Genomic DNA, 18,326 nt, shown 5'->3' with positions numbered 1-18,326 from the left:
ACTTGCAATTGATCGCTAGTTTCTTGCAATGCCCATAAGAGCTTTATTTAGTTAAGCATGTAGTATACACAAAACTTATAAATACCAGTAGAAAAGAATAGAATGAAATTATAACCTTTTTCACATTAAGATGTACAAAAACACCTCTTATTTATTATCCTTTTGTTTTATTTTTACTTAAAAATTAGAACCTAGATGCATTTTGTACTGAGCTCCACATGCATATTACCTGCAATTCAATTCAAGATCACACCTTGTTACCAGCTCTTTGTTGACATGTTTTGTTTGACGTTTCCAACATGTGAAGCAGTTGTGAAATCAGAAGCTAGAAATATTACAGTTTCATTGATGATTGAATCTTCAGATTAATTAACCCTATTTTCTTTTCAGACTAACAAACCTTCAGAGTTATGTCACAATTGTTCAGAACTTGAAATTCACAATCAATCAAAGTGAAATAAAAATATTTGGAACATAATGCAGTTTTTTTCCATTAGATATCATCACCTCAAAAACTCAATGTGTCCATTTATGTGGAGCTTTTCATGAAAGGACTTGTCGGATATTGACAAAGTCTGTTTCATCTGACAGATACCATAGTATTAACAGTCAGTAACCCCCTACCTCTCTGCCCAATGAAGTTAAAGGTCAAGTCCACCTCAGAAAAATGTTGATTTAAATCAATAAAAAAAAATCAGACAAGCATAATGCTGACAATTTTATCAAAATCGGATGTAAAATAAGAAAGTTATGACATTTTCAAATTTATCTTATGTTTCACAAAATAGTTAAATTCACAAGTTAGTCACATGCAAATGAGAGAATGAGAGAATAAAACTTTGTTTCACAGGATAGTGAGGAGAAAATTGAAATATTTAATATTTCATATAATAGAATACAAAAGAAATAGTGAGTGAGTGATGTCATCACTTCCCTCATATGCATACCGACCGGGATGTGCATATAACTGTTTTGTGAAATTAAGCGAAATTTTAAAATGTCATAACTTTCTTATTTTACATCCGATTTTGATGAAATTTTCAGTGTTATGCTTGTTGGATTTTTCTCTTTTTATTCAAATAAAATTTTTGTTGGGGTGGACTTGTCCTTTAAGGAAAATTATGGTATCTGTCAACTTGACAGACTACAAATGTTGATACTTTTAGTACTCTTCTCTCATATGGCAGACAAGATATATGATGTGGTGTAAAAAGATAGATGGGATGCACTTGTTGTGGCCAGGGTGTTCCTTTAACGTTGTCTAGGCTCTTCCTTTCTCTGGAAAATTCTTTGAATAGAAAATAATTTATTGTATGCGTATATGTGTGATCATGACTTTAGGAATTTTAAGATAATTTAAATCACCAAGAGCATAGAGCTATAAAAAATATGATTCATTCTTCTGATATTTCTTAACAAAATACATTTGAGGCTCTTGAGTTCAACTGGCTAAAATGTGTTTGACTTTTTTTTTTCAATTCAATTCAAATCTATTTCATTCAGGTACAGTAAATAACAATTGAAACAATGTTTACATCAAATTAACAATGTAAATAAGGTCAATAAATCAGTGCATGAATGAGGATCAGACGAGAAGTCCAATGGGGGACTTCTAAATTGCTGATAGGTCTATGTCCTTTAATCTACTTCTCTGCTTTGAATAGGCTAAAGGTTTACGTCGCTTTTCTGTAGCTTTCCAAGAGTTCGGTTCTGTAGGAGAGAGCGGCGTAAGTGAAGTTTACCCTTTAAGATCCATTTGTGTGAAAACAGTCTTCATCAAGCTGCTTAGTGCGTTACATCACTCCTATTGAGTATTATCTCATTAAACACTCATTATAATGTTTGAAACAGCTTAAGGTGAATTAATTACATCATTAAGTTTGAAGTGCTGAACCATTTACTGTTTTAGATATCACAATCATGATAGTTATTTTGACCTTAAAATTTGATTCTTAAAATAAAAATGCTGATGAGCAATAATTCTGGCCATTTTTCTTTTTCTTGCAAATGCTCATCTTATCTTACAAAGCAATTAGATATTCTCCTTCTCATAAATAACTATTTGCTCTGACATTTCCATCAAATTTCTTTCACTTTTTGATTAGTTTGGTGTATTACGAGACAATGTAAGTGACCTTTTATGTATAAGACTTTTATTAACAAAGTACATGTGCTTTAAATATGCCTCTAGAGTAAATTGATGCTTTAGGTCGCTGCATTAGAGGTTTAAAATCATTTTAATTCGGATCCAAATCCTATTTTTCTAACTTGCATGTTGAGTGATTTCGTGAACAAAAACAATGCTTCTTTCATCTCTAATACAGCCCATTTTGCTTACTAAAATAATGAGACATTCAATTGCGAGCCGAAGCATTCATAGTACCAAATGGTTTAACGCCTCATTCCCACTGCCGTGCGATCCGTTACGAACGCCACAATTGGCCTTTCGTAACTGATCGTAAAAAGTTTTTGACTATTCAAATTTTTTTCTATGATCATTAGGATTGCCACGACTGATCTAATATGATTTGATAAGATCTGATATGACCCGATACGATCACTAGGTTTACTCCGCGATTGAGACCACAGTTTTAATTGTGGCAGTGGGAATTAGGTATAAGATAAAGGAAAGTATATAGTTGCAATAAAGTCTGATTTCATGAGAAAATCTGTAAAACCAACATCAATACACAAACTGAACTTTGAGAAATGATGAAATCTAAGCTGAAAAATGATCTCTCTCTAGGTCGCCAACACAGATAAGCACATGTGGGAGAGTGTATTAGTGTTGCTCGGAAAATACCGACATTTGTCTTGAGTCCCATGCCTCTTTTGTTAATTTCTTAGGAATGACACAGAACGACATAGTTTATTCTAGAACAGTGCTTCTCAACCTTTTTTTACTCGAGATCCACTTTGCCTCTCATATTTTTTTCGAGGCCCACCTACCCAAAATTTAAGAAAACGTCTATTTTGATGAAAAAAAAAAACGTTTCATGAAATTTGAATACAAAGCTCTGAAGCACATTCGCAACAAGCAGTTTGAAAACTAATCAGCATTCGGAAATGTCCGGTAAATGGGCGACAATTAACTACATACACAATATGCATGCACATTAAGTTTACATCAAAGTTAGATCGAAAACATAAAACAGTAAAGAGTGCATACATGTATGCTTTGCAACATGCATGATACCAAAAAAGTGTGCTTAGATTTTGTTTGACCCAAGTAGACCGATCGGACAAAACATTCTAACATGTTCAGACAGGTATATGTGTATACTATAGTTTTCCCCTATTTTTTCTCTCTCTCTCTTGAGCTTATTGCGGCCCACCTGCAAGTGCTTCGCAGCCCACCAGTGGGCCGCGAAGCACCAGTTGAGAAGGGCTGTTCTAGAATACTTTGGCATATATTATGCATGCAGACGTTTGGGTAGTCATTTTTTATTCTGTACGAAGTAATTTTGAAATCGTTTATCTTGAAGTATATGTTTGAGTACATTGATTGCATTTAAAGCCCATATTACAAAAGGTCACGTTAAAGTTGATTTCTGCATTTGAGCAGAGAAATTTGTATTTTGTCAAATTTTCTTTAGATTTTTACCTTGCGCCCCGGAGCTAGACTTTCTATGATTATGCAACCAGGCGTGAGTAAAATCTCCTAAATTGACAATTTTGCTTGCTATAGCACAAATTATCCAGAAACTGTTTGACGACAACACCCAAGTTTCACAATCATGTATTCCCACAGGTGTTTTTGAATTAGGATTGTCACCTTAAACACTTTAATTAAGTCATGGCATTGTGATTCAGCTGGATACCTGCTTTATCACAAATCCTCACATTTATCGAAAACCCAGACAAAACTGTGCATCTGCTTGACTATTAAATTTTTTTTCTCATAAAAGATGAATTTTCCATTAACCGTTCAAATTTATTTTACCTTGGATTCTATTCTGAGCTTGTTACATGTTGCTAGGTTTGGAAAGCCTCTGGCAAGCTTTTAATTTTGAATTGTATAAATTCTATTCATTTCAGTGAAAGAAATGTAAGCTATTATGCTCTTTCTGTCAATCAAATCCATCTTATCAACATCTTTGTTTGTCTTTATTCCACATATTAAGAGTGCTATACTGTCACATGCTTTACTACACATTTCATCAATTTTTTTGTCAAATTTAAGGCAATTTTGAATGATATTGTCACCCACGATCATATCACTTAATTACGCAATATTTGCAGAAACCTGAATACCATTAAACATGCAAAGTTGGATGATATTGTAGTAATCCTTCACCAGAGAGTCAGTATTTCAACATTTAGACCCGGTTCTTATCAAGTTTATTAATCCGGTTTTCCTTAAACCAGTGAGGAAACTAGTTTAGAAGGTCGCTTCGCTAAAATCCTCGTCACCAACTCCTGAACTGGTTTCCAGAACAGCTTCATATAAAGTGTTCTTTTTTTTGCTATTGTGAACACTCTCAATGGGGTCACATGTTCTGTGCGAAATGTGAAACCGCAGCGTAGTCATTCTTCACACAGTGTGTACTGAGTAGCGTGCCCAACATACACACACTCTCGTACTTCCGTGAGAATATCGGTTCCCAAAGAATGGTTGTGTCCTTTCCTACGCTTAAACCAGCATTTACGAGGCAAAGCGTCTTGAAAACCAAATTACGAGATGGTTTTCTAAACTGGTTTGGAAGACTACTTAGGATCATTTCTAAGACCGCTTCAAGCATTTCCATTACAAATTAAACTGGTTTCCACTAAGCTTGTTGGAGAGAATAGATGAGAACAGGGTCATAGTTTTATTGGGTGGCCTCTTGTAGGAGAAGTGGAAATAACTGAATAAAAGATGTGCAAAAGAGGAAACATTATACACCCAGCTTGTGCACAACTACATTACCAGTAATTGAGTGGACTGGGTTTGAGGGAGATGCAATATGCAGGGGCCGCGGAACGGTTTTCAAAGTGGGGGGGCTGAGCCAAAAGTGGGGGGCTGACCATGCTAAAAATCACAATCATATGGTCATTTTTACGTTTTTGTACACGGTTTTGGAAAAAAGTGGGGGGGCTGAAGCCCCCCCAGCCCCCCCGGTTCCGCGGCCCCTGATATGGTTTTTCCATAGTAGCGTCATATTGCCTCAAGTCTTGATGAGGACAGGATGGGTCTACTGAGAGTATGTGGTACATGTATCTCCCAAAGTTATTGCCCGTCAATATGTTTTATTACCTAGAGCTGCATAATGTGTAATTCATTTTTAGAAACTTATGTTTGGCTGTCTGTATTGATTTCAGGTTAATCATGAACTTGATGAAGTAATTCTGATTGTGGCAAAGTTATTGTGTCGTAAATTGTTACTGCGCAGTCAGTGTAAGCACCATTCATGGCCCGCATATACACATAATTATACACAATCTTGTGCTTGGGTTTGAATAGCTCAGAATATAGGATATTATAGACTGATAATTTAGTATTAATACGGATATGAAAAATTTCGCTGAGGAGGGTTAGCTGATGATGAACGAATTCATTCATTCGATATTCATTCAGTATTTTCAGTAAAACTGTCCACTCATGTAATCTCTGTGTAAAGCATACACAATAGAAATGAGATCCTATAATTTTCCTTCTTTTTTTTAGACTACAAAGATTAAAAATTATGTTATCGAACCGATTATTATATGAGTATCCAACAGATGAAAGGTTGAAGTCCTGTAACAGTGATTAGATCAGCAAAATACGAAAATGCCAGAATTTGGGTTAGACATACTTGTATATAGTACTTCCTGCTTCTTCCTGCTTGTGTAACATCACAATTCATTTTGTCAATATCTGATATCAATTTCATCTGAACTTTTAGTGCTAATTTCCACAATAAAGGAACTGCACATTGCTATTTTGTTAATGCCTCTTCAGGGTATACAGTATCTGTATTGCATTCAGCTAGCAGGACTACTGCACTAGTCTCTGACTTGGGCGATAATTGCAAACTGAATATAATATGTCTAATATACCCCTTAGTGTCAAGCCCATTTTTCAAATGATATACAAATACATTTGCTTTTTTCATGCTTGCAATAGTTATGTACTGTTAAATCCATCCCATGATGCAGTTTTATTTAGTTTCTGCCCCTGTATTGGGAAATTCCGTTTCAATCTACATTCATGAATTGCAACCTACTTGCAAAGAAATATTTCACCTTGACAAAAATCAAACATTACACACAAACACATTTACTTTTCATGCAAGATAACACAGAGCTAATCCCATTATCAAGAACTAGCATTTTTCTATGTTTATTTTGTTGAAAGTATTGATCTATTTTTTAAAATGTGGTCATTTCACTTGTACATAGCAAATTTTCACTTTGCGGGAAGGCCATGTTTCAATAATTCTTTAGTATGAATACATTGTATGTATCAATGTAAGATAATTTCCCCTTTCTGGGACTTTTGATTCATTGATGTATTCATTAGCATATGGTATTTGAAGTCGTAATGTTTGCACAAATTTGTGAATTTTGATTGTATCCAAACATGCTCTTAGAATAATTTATATTTTTCATGAAATATCTGTATGAAGCAGTATACAAAAGTTTCATGTTATTATTACTGTATAATGATTATTTAATGTTATCAAATTTGACTTGTCATGTTTCCATTGTCATATTACTACTCAATCCTTAACCTTAACTCCCAGGGCCATTTGGGCATACATGTAATCTACCCCCCCCCCCCCCACATACTCCCCTCTTGGCAAGGGTGATCCTGTCCATTCTTCCATTTTCTTTCTCTACTTCCCTTCCCCGCTGAACTTATTCTACCGCAGGGCCCTGGGAGCAATTTTTTTTACAGGGGGGTGCTGATGAAAATTTGACAGCAAAAAAAAGGGGGGTTTCACTACAAAATAAAGGTCACTTGCTCCAGAGAAATTTGACAAGCAAAAAAAAAGAGGGGGTGCTACAAAATATAGGTTTTTTTGTTACCAAGAGATACAAGCAAACAAACAGGGTTTACTACAAAATGTAGGTCATTTTGGTAAAATATTTCTCCATTTTGCCACACCTACATGTACATGTACCAGAATTTCAGGGGATGCTTCCTATGGAGAATACGCAGCACCCCCCCCCCCCAGGAAAATCTTAGAGGGTGTTTCAGCACCCCCACCACCACCGCTTCCTAGGGCCATGTTCCACTGAGGACTCTTACTTAGGTACCTTGTCAATCTGTCAGATCTGTGTCTTTCCAGTAGGAATCCTGCAAGCAGCATTTCATTATCAATACCCTGGCACACTTCATCATAGACAAAAACAATAGAGAATGCCAGGGGGGGCACTCGAGTTATATTCTGATGGGGGTGTGCCTCAAGAAACCATGAAATGAGGGTCTGAGGAACTGATTACAAGGGTAAAATACGGGGCCTTGGGAACTAAAAATATACCGGGCGGTGTGAAAAAAAAAGGATCTACGGAGCGGGATCCCGGAACTGTACTACTACATGTACATGTACTAGGTATACGGTGCACGATAGCGCTGTGCATGTGGGCGCTGTGGTATAGAGGAAATATGAAGCCGTGCGTGCAGCTGCAAGCTTTGCGATGCTCGCGCTGGACAATTTAGATGGGGCTTGGGAACTGAGCTGTTTCGTAACACAGGTCTTGAGAGCAGGGTGCGTGGCTTCTGAACGGAAGTTTTGTCATTTGGAGTATTTAGGGAACTGAAAATTAGGTCTGAAAAAGAGGGTCATCAAAGCAGCACATCCCCGTACCACCAATAGCAGCTTAATAGCATGATTCCTGTTAATAGACCCAGTACAGACTTTTGACAAGTTGCCCTAGTGACTGTGGATCAGTTTCTCTTCACTTCACCGGTTTAATAATGACATTTGCCCTCTAAATTTTGATTACCTTTATATTAATATGCACTTTATAGTATTATTTTGTATTACTTTATTTTAAATTTTCTTTTTTCACCCTCTCATTTTTCCTTGTCATTTTCCTCTATCCTGTATCGTATATTTCTAATACGCAGAAAGGGCGTGGTTTTGTAAAGTCCATAAAGCATCGGCTACCGTCGAACACCTCAATCAACGAATGACCCCCACCCACCCACCTGCTTATACTAACTACATCGCAGCACCGGTTCATACTTCTAACAGTATAACAGACATGCATGGTCCTAAATGAAACCGTTTTCAGTCCTCCCATTTTGCATGATGATGATGATGATGACTTGTGAATGCTAATGAAGAGAAACGTTCTTATTGAACCCTGAAACGTTCTCTGATGCACAGATCAAGCTGAAGGTCCCCTGGAAGCGGCATAACTCGATCACCGACTGAACCCGTGGCTGCATCCTCCAGAACTCGTCGCATGCAATTGAAGGATGCAGTCTAGTAGCCATGGCAACAAAGCCAGGCCTCGGAGGAAGGAGACCGTGCTGGAAACTATGACAGCTGTCATTCTATGAAAATTCTTGTTGGAATGCGTTTTGTTGTGCGACACTACTGGTTGACGCGAGTTGCTGCATGTCCAAAGGAGATTGCTTGATGTACGAAAGCTATTTGGGGGAAAAAAGGACTCAATGATTATGCAGTGGCATGGCCAGTCTCTGAAATATTCTTGAGCTCTGGACTATAGGTTTATAAATGCCAAATCAGGCATCTTCTTGTGCTTGCTTTTATAATGCATGGATAATTGAAATAAAAGAGAATGCATAGTGTATACAGGGATCCGCTGAAGTCTGGACTGCAGAAATTTGACTTCTGAGAAATTCAACTTACTGAAAGTGAATTGCACATTTCTTGCATAATCTGAGGAGCATTCCATTAAAGGACTTGTCGGTTTATATCTGACAGTTACCATCTAAATCAAGGAAAGTTATCAGACCAACAACCTATTGGACCAAAATGTTTATGCAGTGCTTCCCTGGTTTCAAACATTGCTCTGATTTAGGCTATTGACTAATAGAAGGTTGATTTATGCAGAGTTAATACGAAGATGAAGAAAGTCTTTTCATTGTATGTTACGGTGATGAAGTAAGATGTACGTTATCCCTCACGTATGAACAACTCATGATGATAGCGTTATTCAAAGAAACTCGTGATTTGAGATGCTGCAAGTTTGACGAACTTGGGTAGGCAGAAAAACTTAAACCATGTATTATTTACACACTCAGATAAAACATCTAACACTTGCTTAATATTTGGAGGCATTTATCATGTTACTTGAAAGATAAAGGACTTGTATCCATATATTAGATATATTTTACTTTCTTTGAATATTTATATATTTTTTTCAATATTGTTTGCTTGCATAATGCTTTAAATGGTGGATGCAAATTTTATATGAAATGAAATTTAAAAAAAAGAGAAGAAAATATTGTTTAGTAAAGGAATATGCTAGATTTTTGGTGCTGACAGTATAGTTGACCACCTGACTCAGAACGAAGAAGTTGTAAGCAAAGGTTTTTCTGAAATAATGTCATAGTCATCTTCTACTTTACGTCATTAAGTTTCAACAGAACTTAAGTTCTTTAACAGAAGTTACATGTACGTGGGTGAGTTGATCAGATAGTATATCATTTGTAAGTTCCAATTACTGTACATAAATAGTAAAAAAAATTACTTTTTGAAACTTATTGTGGGTTATTAGGTTTTTTTTTTTAGCATGGCAATGACAAAAAATACCAAAAATATGGAACAACTTATCTTAGAGTCAGATAGGAAATGATGACACTTTTCTTTCTTTAAGAATGAACAAAACCAGGGTTATACTGATCTTGCGACTGAATTTTGTAATAAAATGGTTATAAATGATCGCACGACCAATAATTTTGAAATCCTCTTTCACTTCAGTAATTTACTGGAAGTTATTCCAATAGTATCTGACTGGAATAAAGCAATATGCCTTTCCTGATCATTTCTACTTTTATATCGAAAGCTCAGACTATGAATGGCAGAGGTTTCAATGTTTCACATAGTACATAATGATAATAATGCACTTATTGAGCTAGTTATTGAAGGATATATTTTGTTTGTAATGTATGTATGTATGTATACACAGAGAGTTATGATGTATTTTAATGCTTTAAATATTTTTGTATTCCATTTGATACGTTATTAATGTGGCTTTGTATCATTGTATAGTCCATTGCAAGCAATAATGATAAAGGTGCCTCTGATTCACTTTTTTAAAATAAATTCTCCTGTAATGCTTTTGTATCATGTTGAAATTTAACTATGTATAAATCACAATATATCATTTCATGCGGTGGAAATGACATGTTCATTACCAGGGTAGGAAATGATTGTAATTCCTATGGGCTGTTTTTTGTCACATTTTATTGGCGGGATTGCTGAATGTTGGGGTAGAACAGTGATATTCTTAATGTTCTTGAATTATTGTTTGTGGAAGATATTGAGGCAACTTTAGAAAAGGTGGTCGCCTCAAAGCATTCCATTTTCCAAATTTTAGGGGTAATTTTGGCTGTCATGAGGGCAAAGTCACCCATTGCACCCATTGCACTCATGTATACCCTTACCCAGACTTATTTTTTGAATTTCTGACAATTTGAAAATTGCACAAATTAATCAGATGTGGGTATAAAATTAACTAATATGCATTTACTCTTTATATATTTTGTATGTATTCTGGCCCATTTGCCGGCTTATTTAATGATACAAGTATGTAATCATCTCATTCAAAGAGGGAGTTGTAAATGTTACAACCAGAGATAAACTATTCCATTTTGTTTTAATGATTTTTTTTAAATACATTGGAAAGGACCAAATATATATTGATCATGCAATATAGGTTCTTATAGGACTTGGTAATGGTACACAAATACACATCATTGAGGAAATAGTAATAATTATACGCACAGGGAACACTGTTTCAAAGGTAACAAGTGTATTTATTTCAATGCCTGAGCAAAATGATGTGTGTAATGTGTTGATATATTTTAGAAGAAAGTGATTTAGATAAACCATCCTCATGACTGGTCAATAGAACAAGTCATAAGCATTTTCTAATTGACCTTTGTATTGTACATGTATATTTTGTAGTATATTATACTGCATGGGTTGTTCAGCAATCACACCAAGGTTATATATATATGAAATGAGTGCTGTAAATAGTAATAACATATATGTATACAGCAGGCTGTGTAGATTATAAAAAAAATTTTTTTTGTATAAATCAATTTCGGAATTGATGACTGTAAAGAAACACTTCTAAGCCTATAGAGACAACTTTAAGTGAGAAATGACAAGTATGTATTTTTTTTTCACTTTTGGACCATTTAAAAAAAAAAAGAGTTTCCTTTCAGCAATCAAGGGTGCAGTTTCACACAGAGTTAAGTGTAAAAGGGATAATACAAGAACATATGTAGAGTCGGTTGCAATTTTTGGATGCAAATTTCCGTGTAATAGATCAATTTCAACTAAAGAAGATCAGTTCATACTTGTTGATGCAAGAAGCAGGCCATCTAGCAATCACAAATTTGCAATGGAATGCCTGATTTTGAATTGATGTTGGGACCTAAGATTGACTTGCGATCAAGTTTCTTGAAGGGAACATATTAGCTACTGCTCCATAATAGTTGTATGGTTGCACTTTATCAGTGAAACTTTCTTTTGACCAAATGAAAATTGGACCAAACGAGTAAAGCCTAACTAGATGAAGCTGCAAAATGGCAATAGGATCATGTGACCAAACCCTGAAGTAGGCAAAATTGTTGTAGACCAAATGAATTAGGGCAGTTTCACCAAATCAACTTTATTTCTGAAACCCATATTTCTCTATATGATTATTTTAGGGCAATACAATATAAACTAGACAAATTCAAAGGATTCAAAACAAATCCAGATTGGCTATAAATAGTGACCAAACGAATATTAGATTAAGATATAAATCTTGGGGATGTACATATAAAGCTCTTTAAGATTTGAATTTAAATCTTTTGAGATTTAAAAGTTAATCTTTAAGATTGAAAATAAATCCAATATTCAACTGGTCACTATTCACAGCTGATCTTGATTTATTTTAAATCCTTTAGATTTAGAGTGTAGTTCCCACAAATAAGTAGGCTGGAAGTAAGTTTCATTTTCTGTGTTACTCAAGAGGTAAATAAACATTACATTACCTTTATCTAGCCAACATTCATGTACAGACTTATTACTATCCTATTTGGTATGATTGAAAACATAATAAACATATATAAACTGTTTTCTGTAACAGAGGCTTAAAATCATTCTGTAATTTAAGAATTAATTTTCTTTAAAAGCTTGCCATTGAGACTAACAGTACTTGGTAAGTGAATTTTGTTTTAAAGCAGTACTTGATGAAAATGCATCTCTAAGCTAATTTAGTTGTTTGAAAAACCTTGTATATAAATAAAATAAGAGGATACAAGAAATCTCAATTTGTATGTTTTTATTCTTTTTGCATTTATATGTAGACACAGAATATTCCTAGTCTGCAGGCATAAACCTTTGTTTTTGCATAGTGCATAATGCTGAGTCTGAAGTAGTGAGACTACAATCATGCTCATGTACTTTAGCTGCTTCTACCACACAGGGTGTTCGGAGTCACTCTAAGACATGGTCAAATTTGAGTTTGTGCTTTAATACAAGCTAGAATACTCCAACTTCAATCATGGGACTCAAATACAAATCAAACAGCATCAGTATATAGATCCATGTAATTTTAAAATGATCAAAATTATATTTTTTTTTGGGGGGGGGGGGGTGGGGAAGGTCAGATGTCACTACATATACATTCAAATATCCCATTCTTATAATAGCTAATTTAAAAGGAACTATTACAGGGCAAGACAATCCTAATAAGAAGCTGAATGTAGAAAAAAAATCAGAGAAGAATAATGCTGGAAATTCATCAAAATTGGGCGTAAAATAAGAACATTACGACATTTTGAAATTTTGTTTTTTCACCAAATAGTTATATGCACAATATACAAATGAGAATTAATGTCACTCTTTCACTCTTTTGGTTCATGTTATATTAGAATTGTACTCTTATTTCTCTCTTTTTGTAGATGGGACATGTCATATCACATTATAATGAGAAAATCAAATTATTTCATAGGATACAAAATAAATGGTGAATTGGTCACGCCATTGATTTTCTCATTGGCATACCGACCAGGATGTGCATATAGCTGTTGCTTGTTTGTCATTTTTGTCTCACCTGCATAGCAGAGTGAGACTATGGGTGCCGCTTTTCCGACGGCGACGGCGGCATCAACACCAAATCTTAACCGAAGGTTAAGTTTTTGAAATGACATCATAATTTTGATAGTATATGAACCTAGTTCATGAAACTTGTACATAAGGTTAATCAAGTATTACCAAGGTCAATGGTCATTTAGGGTCAGTGGCGTACCTAGGATTTTTCACAGGGGGGGCAAAACCGTCCGCCAAAAAATTTGACAAGCAAAAAAAAAAAAAAAGGTCTTCAATCACAAATGAAGGATTTCGTACCAGAAATAAATTTGACAAGCAAAAAAAAAAAAAAAAAAAAAAAAAAAGGTCTTCAATCACAAATGAAGGATTTCGTACCAGAAAAAAATTTGACAAGCAAAAAGAAAGAGCTTCAAGCTCGTCAGGGGGAGGGCAATAAAGGTCTTCAAGCTCGTCAGGGGGGGGGGGGCAAAAAAGGCCTTTCAAGCTCGTCAGGGGGGGGGGGCAGGGATACGTCCTTTGCATGGGTTGTGGCTCCTCAGGGGGGCAGAGTGCCCCCTCTGCCCCCCCCCCCCGTAGGTACGCTAGTGTTTAGGGTCAAATGAACTTGGATCATGTTAGGGAATCAAAATCCTAAACTATAAGGTTAAGTTTTTGAAATGTCATCATTAGTTAGAAAATATATGGACCTAGTTCATGAAACTTGGACATGAATCAAGTTAATCAATCAAGTCTTACTGAAGATCCTGCCGGAGTTTCAAGTCACATGACCAAGGTCAAATGCCATTTAGGGTCAATGAACTTTGGCCATGTTGGGGATATCTGTTGAATTGCCATCATAACTTTGAAAGTTTATGGATCTGATTCATGAAACTTAGATATAAGAGTAATCAAGTATCACTGAATATGTGATACTTGAATATCCTGTGTGAGTTTCAGGTCACATTATCAAGGTCAAAGGTCATTTAAGGTCAATGAACTTTGGCCAAGTTGAGTGAATTTGCTGAATTACCATAACTTTGAAGTTTTATTGGTCTAGTTCATAAAACTTGGACATAAGAGTAATCATGTATCACTGAACATCCTGTGCGAATTTCAGGTCACATGACCAAGGTCAATGGACTTTGGCCATGTTGGGGGTATTTGTCGAATTACCATCATAACTCTGAAAGTGTATGGATCTAGTTCATAAAACTTGGACATAAGAGTAACCATATCACTGAACCCTTCAATGCGAGTTTCAGGTCACATAACCAAATTCAAAGGTCATTGAATCTTGGCCATTTTGGAGGTAATTATTAGATTGCTGTCATAACTTTCAAAGTTTATAGATATCGTTTATAAAATGTGGATATAGGGGTAATCAATGGAATCAAGTATCACTGACTAGTCTTAGGTCGTATGATCAAGGTCATATGTCATTTATTGTCAATGAATGTATAGTTAGTATTGTATCATTATATGAATGGTGTTTTTTGTGAATAATTTTTTATAGTAGTTTTCAAAGTTAGCACTGCTACTATATTGAATCGCGTGATGCAGGGGAGACTGCCAGAGGCGCTCTACTTTTTTGATTAAGCGAAACGTTTAAAGGGATGGTCCGGGCTGAAAGTATTTATAGCTTGATAAATAGAGTAGAATTCACTGAGCAAAATGCCGAAAATTCATCAAAATCGGATAACAAATAACAAAGTTATTGAATGTTAAAGTTTAGCAATATTTTGTGAAAACAGTCATCATGAATATTCATTAGGTGGGCTGGTGATGTCACATCCCCACTTGTTCTTTTTGTATTTTATTATATGAAATAAGGTTTATTCAATTTTTTTCTCTAAGAACTAGAAAAATTGGATTGACAACTGATCTAGTGCATTAGATATTTATTGCTGCAAATTATTTCATTATAAGGGAGACATTATTATTCACACAAGTATGAAATAATGAAATTTTTTTAATTTTGTGTAATAACATAAAAAAACGGAAAGTGGGGATGTGACATCATCAGCCTACCTAATGAATATTCATGACTACTGTTTTCACAAAATATTGCTCAACTTTAAACTTCAATAAATTTATTATTTTTTATCCGATTTTGATGAAATTTTCGGTATTTTGCTCAGTGAATTCTACTCTATGTATTAAGATATAAATATTTTCAGCCCGGACCATCCATTTAAATGTCACGTCTTTCTTCCTTTAACCCTTATCAAACTGGGGGGGGGGGGGCTTTTTCGCCGCTACGCCGCCGCGCAAATTTTTTTTACCGCGCCGCTCGCTGACTTTTTACTTTCAAGTCTTGCGCATCTTTGAGACCAAATTTGTGATGCCCAGGTACGCGGTTACGAAATTACGCAATATTTTGTAACGCATTTTGGTCCCAAAATTGCTCCAAAATGTGATTACTGTACGTGTACAAAGTCAAAGCAAATTGTGTTTTTTTTTTATCATAAATGTATGATGATTTTTACTTTTGTTGGTTTAGATGGATTTATTTTTTGTTATTTATGATTGCAAAAGGGTCCCCAACAAAGTTCATCGAAAAAAAATTAAAACAAAGGTTTGAAAAAACAAAAGAAATACACAAGAATTAAAAAAACTATAAGATACATACAAAATTGATTATTTTTCAGCAATTTTTTGTAGATTTTTGTTAGGAATAAAAAAAAAATCTATAAGTTCACCAAAAATTAGCATTCTACTAGCTATATAAATTGAGTTAAAATACAAACAAAAAATTAGGGCAAATTTCAAACGCTTATTGGCATAATTAATTCATAAAAGGATACAAGCAATTAATTTTTTAAGAAAATTTTACTATACAGTCTTGTAGTTTACATCCGGCTCTACACGCGTGCAAATTTTCGCTGCTATCGCGCAATCAACGGAAGAGAGGGTGGGGGTCAAATTGAACCCCCCCCCCCTAGGCCCTGTATACTTGGTCTGAAATAGCCTAGTTAAGATAGGGTGAAGCGCATTCATTCAGTTGGAGAGACAATTATATGAGCACACCTTGTATTTTAGAGGTCATATTCCTGAAAATATCTTGTTCTCTCTACAAATTTGGGAGATTAGCTTCCAACGCATATGGGGTAACAATGACCTGATTTGACTTGGGGTAAAACGGTCAAACTTCAGAAGTTAGATGTAGAACATATTCTTGCTAAGCAGTGCTGCAGACCTAATTTTTTGCTGTATGCAATCAAGAATCCATCTAGTTTTCAAAGAAAATAAGGGTTACCCTGGAAGACAATGTATATAACTATAAAGGCTGCTAAAGCCTGCCTTATACATAGCAGGTTGTGGTAGATGTAATATACCCTTACGCTACCAAAATTGATTTTTGTAGCATTTTTTTAAACATTACAAATTTGCTTGTTTTTCTGTCATTTTATAATGTTACTGCACACAGTGTATAGGATTCATTACAATTTTTAAACCAAGAAAGGATGTTTTCTTCAAGGAAAAGAATGGAGAAAGAGAGAGAGAGAGAGAGGGGAAGAGGAGAAAGATAGGAAGACAAATGAAATGAAGAAGAAAAAAGAATGAAAAATAAAGAAGGGGAAGGGAGATGTGAAAGAAAGGGAGATATAAAATGAGGGGGCGAAGAAGTGAAATGAAGATGGGAAAAAGAGGAGGAAGAGGGTGGAGAATTGGAAGTGGAAAGATGGACAAATAGAAGGTAAAGAAGTGATAGGGAGATTGTGAAAGAAGGGAGGTGTGAAGATCGAGAGAGAAAGGTAAATCGTCGGAATGAAAGGAAGAAATGGTAGGAAAAGGGGGATTCAGGAAAGAAATTAGAAAGGAAAAAAATGAGGGAGGGAGGGTGAAAAGGAGAGAAGGGAAGTTAAGATGGCCTGGATGAAGAGGAAGAGAAAAGACGAAAAATGAAAGGAAGAGAAAAAGAAGGGTAACAGAGAGGGGAAAGAAAAGAAAACGGGGAAAAGTGAAGCTGAAAATCGGACAGCCTATCGGATTGATATGAATGACGGAGCGCGTTGAGCTTTTTTTTTCACAAAAAATATCCATAGCAATACGCCGAATTTTTTTTTCACGGGGGGGGGGCAGCAATAATAATATTTGCTGAAAAACCCAAACGAGGAAGCGAAGCGACCCAGCTTGTCACTGCATTGGGCACATTTGTATTTTTAAAGTGAAATTAAAGGATTCTGTGCATAGTATTGGTGAATTTGTTGAACATTTTCAGTATTAAAATGTAAGTTTTCACAATTCCTGGGTGGCAATTCCCCCCCCCCCCCCGCGTACGGCCGTGAGTTTTTTTTTTATCTTGTTCATGAAATTGTAAAACGGGTTGTAAAAAAGTTTGAAAACTTTCCCTTTTGGGTAGGCCTATTATAAATAATCGATATATAAGTATTGTATTTACAGTTACAAATCTGCTCTCATGATTCGGAATTTGACCCCCGGATTTTAAAAGGCATGGGCGCTGATCAATGTATCGAATTGGCAAAAGTGAAAAAAAAAATGTCAGAAATGAAAGACAAAATTTCATGGGCCCAATGCTGGTCGAATAATTGAAAATTTTGATGTTTATCAATCAACGCCAAGTTTAATGGTTTTATATTATGCTTGCACTAGCTGATTTGTTTTTAAATTATACTTTGAGATTGCACATTCAGTGAACATTAATTTGTCAAATTATCGGGGGGGGGGGGCCCACGGGCCCACGGGCGCCGCCGGACTCGACGCGTCTGGATAGGCTAGGTATTGATTTTATTTATTGTTTCACACTTTCACATTCCACAAATATACATGTAAATAAGAACATAATGACAATGGTTACATTCATCACTGTTTTACAGAGTACTAGTAATTGAATAACGTGAAATATGAGGAACCTATTAAAAAGCATCGCATGTAGTCATGGGTTCCCACATGAGAGGCTTACCATTTTTAAAAACTCTAACTCAAAGAACAATATGTAAAGATCCTATATATTACCCATGTCGGGACAAGGGTGAGATAATAATTTCGATAGTATAAAGGTTTTAATTAGCTGAATTTACCCATTTAGGTCGATTCCCTTTGCTTCCACCAAAGTAAAATTTTCTTTATTTTAAAACTCGATCGGAACTCAACTCAATTATAGGCTTCTGTTGG

General features: G+C 35.3%; 1 protein-coding gene across 1 annotated transcript in view; it reads left to right on the top strand.

Annotated features, from left to right (window-relative positions):
- Positions 1–12,424, top strand: part of LOC129261160 (arf-GAP with Rho-GAP domain, ANK repeat and PH domain-containing protein 2-like) — a 109,266-nt gene extending 96,842 nt beyond the window's left edge. Inside the window, exon 43 of the mRNA XM_064099129.1 lies at positions 8,301–12,424. Coding sequence (XP_063955199.1) covers positions 8,301–8,348 — 48 coding nt within the window. The 3' untranslated portion in view covers positions 8,349–12,424. The remainder of the gene's footprint in view (positions 1–8,300) is intronic.
- The last annotated feature ends 5,902 nt before the right edge of the window (positions 12,425–18,326 follow it).

Source organism: Lytechinus pictus, chromosome 5 (genome assembly GCF_037042905.1).
Source record: "Lytechinus pictus isolate F3 Inbred chromosome 5, Lp3.0, whole genome shotgun sequence".
Taxonomy (NCBI): domain Eukaryota; kingdom Metazoa; phylum Echinodermata; class Echinoidea; order Temnopleuroida; family Toxopneustidae; genus Lytechinus; species Lytechinus pictus.
This window is presented reverse-complemented; position numbering and strand designations above follow the sequence as displayed.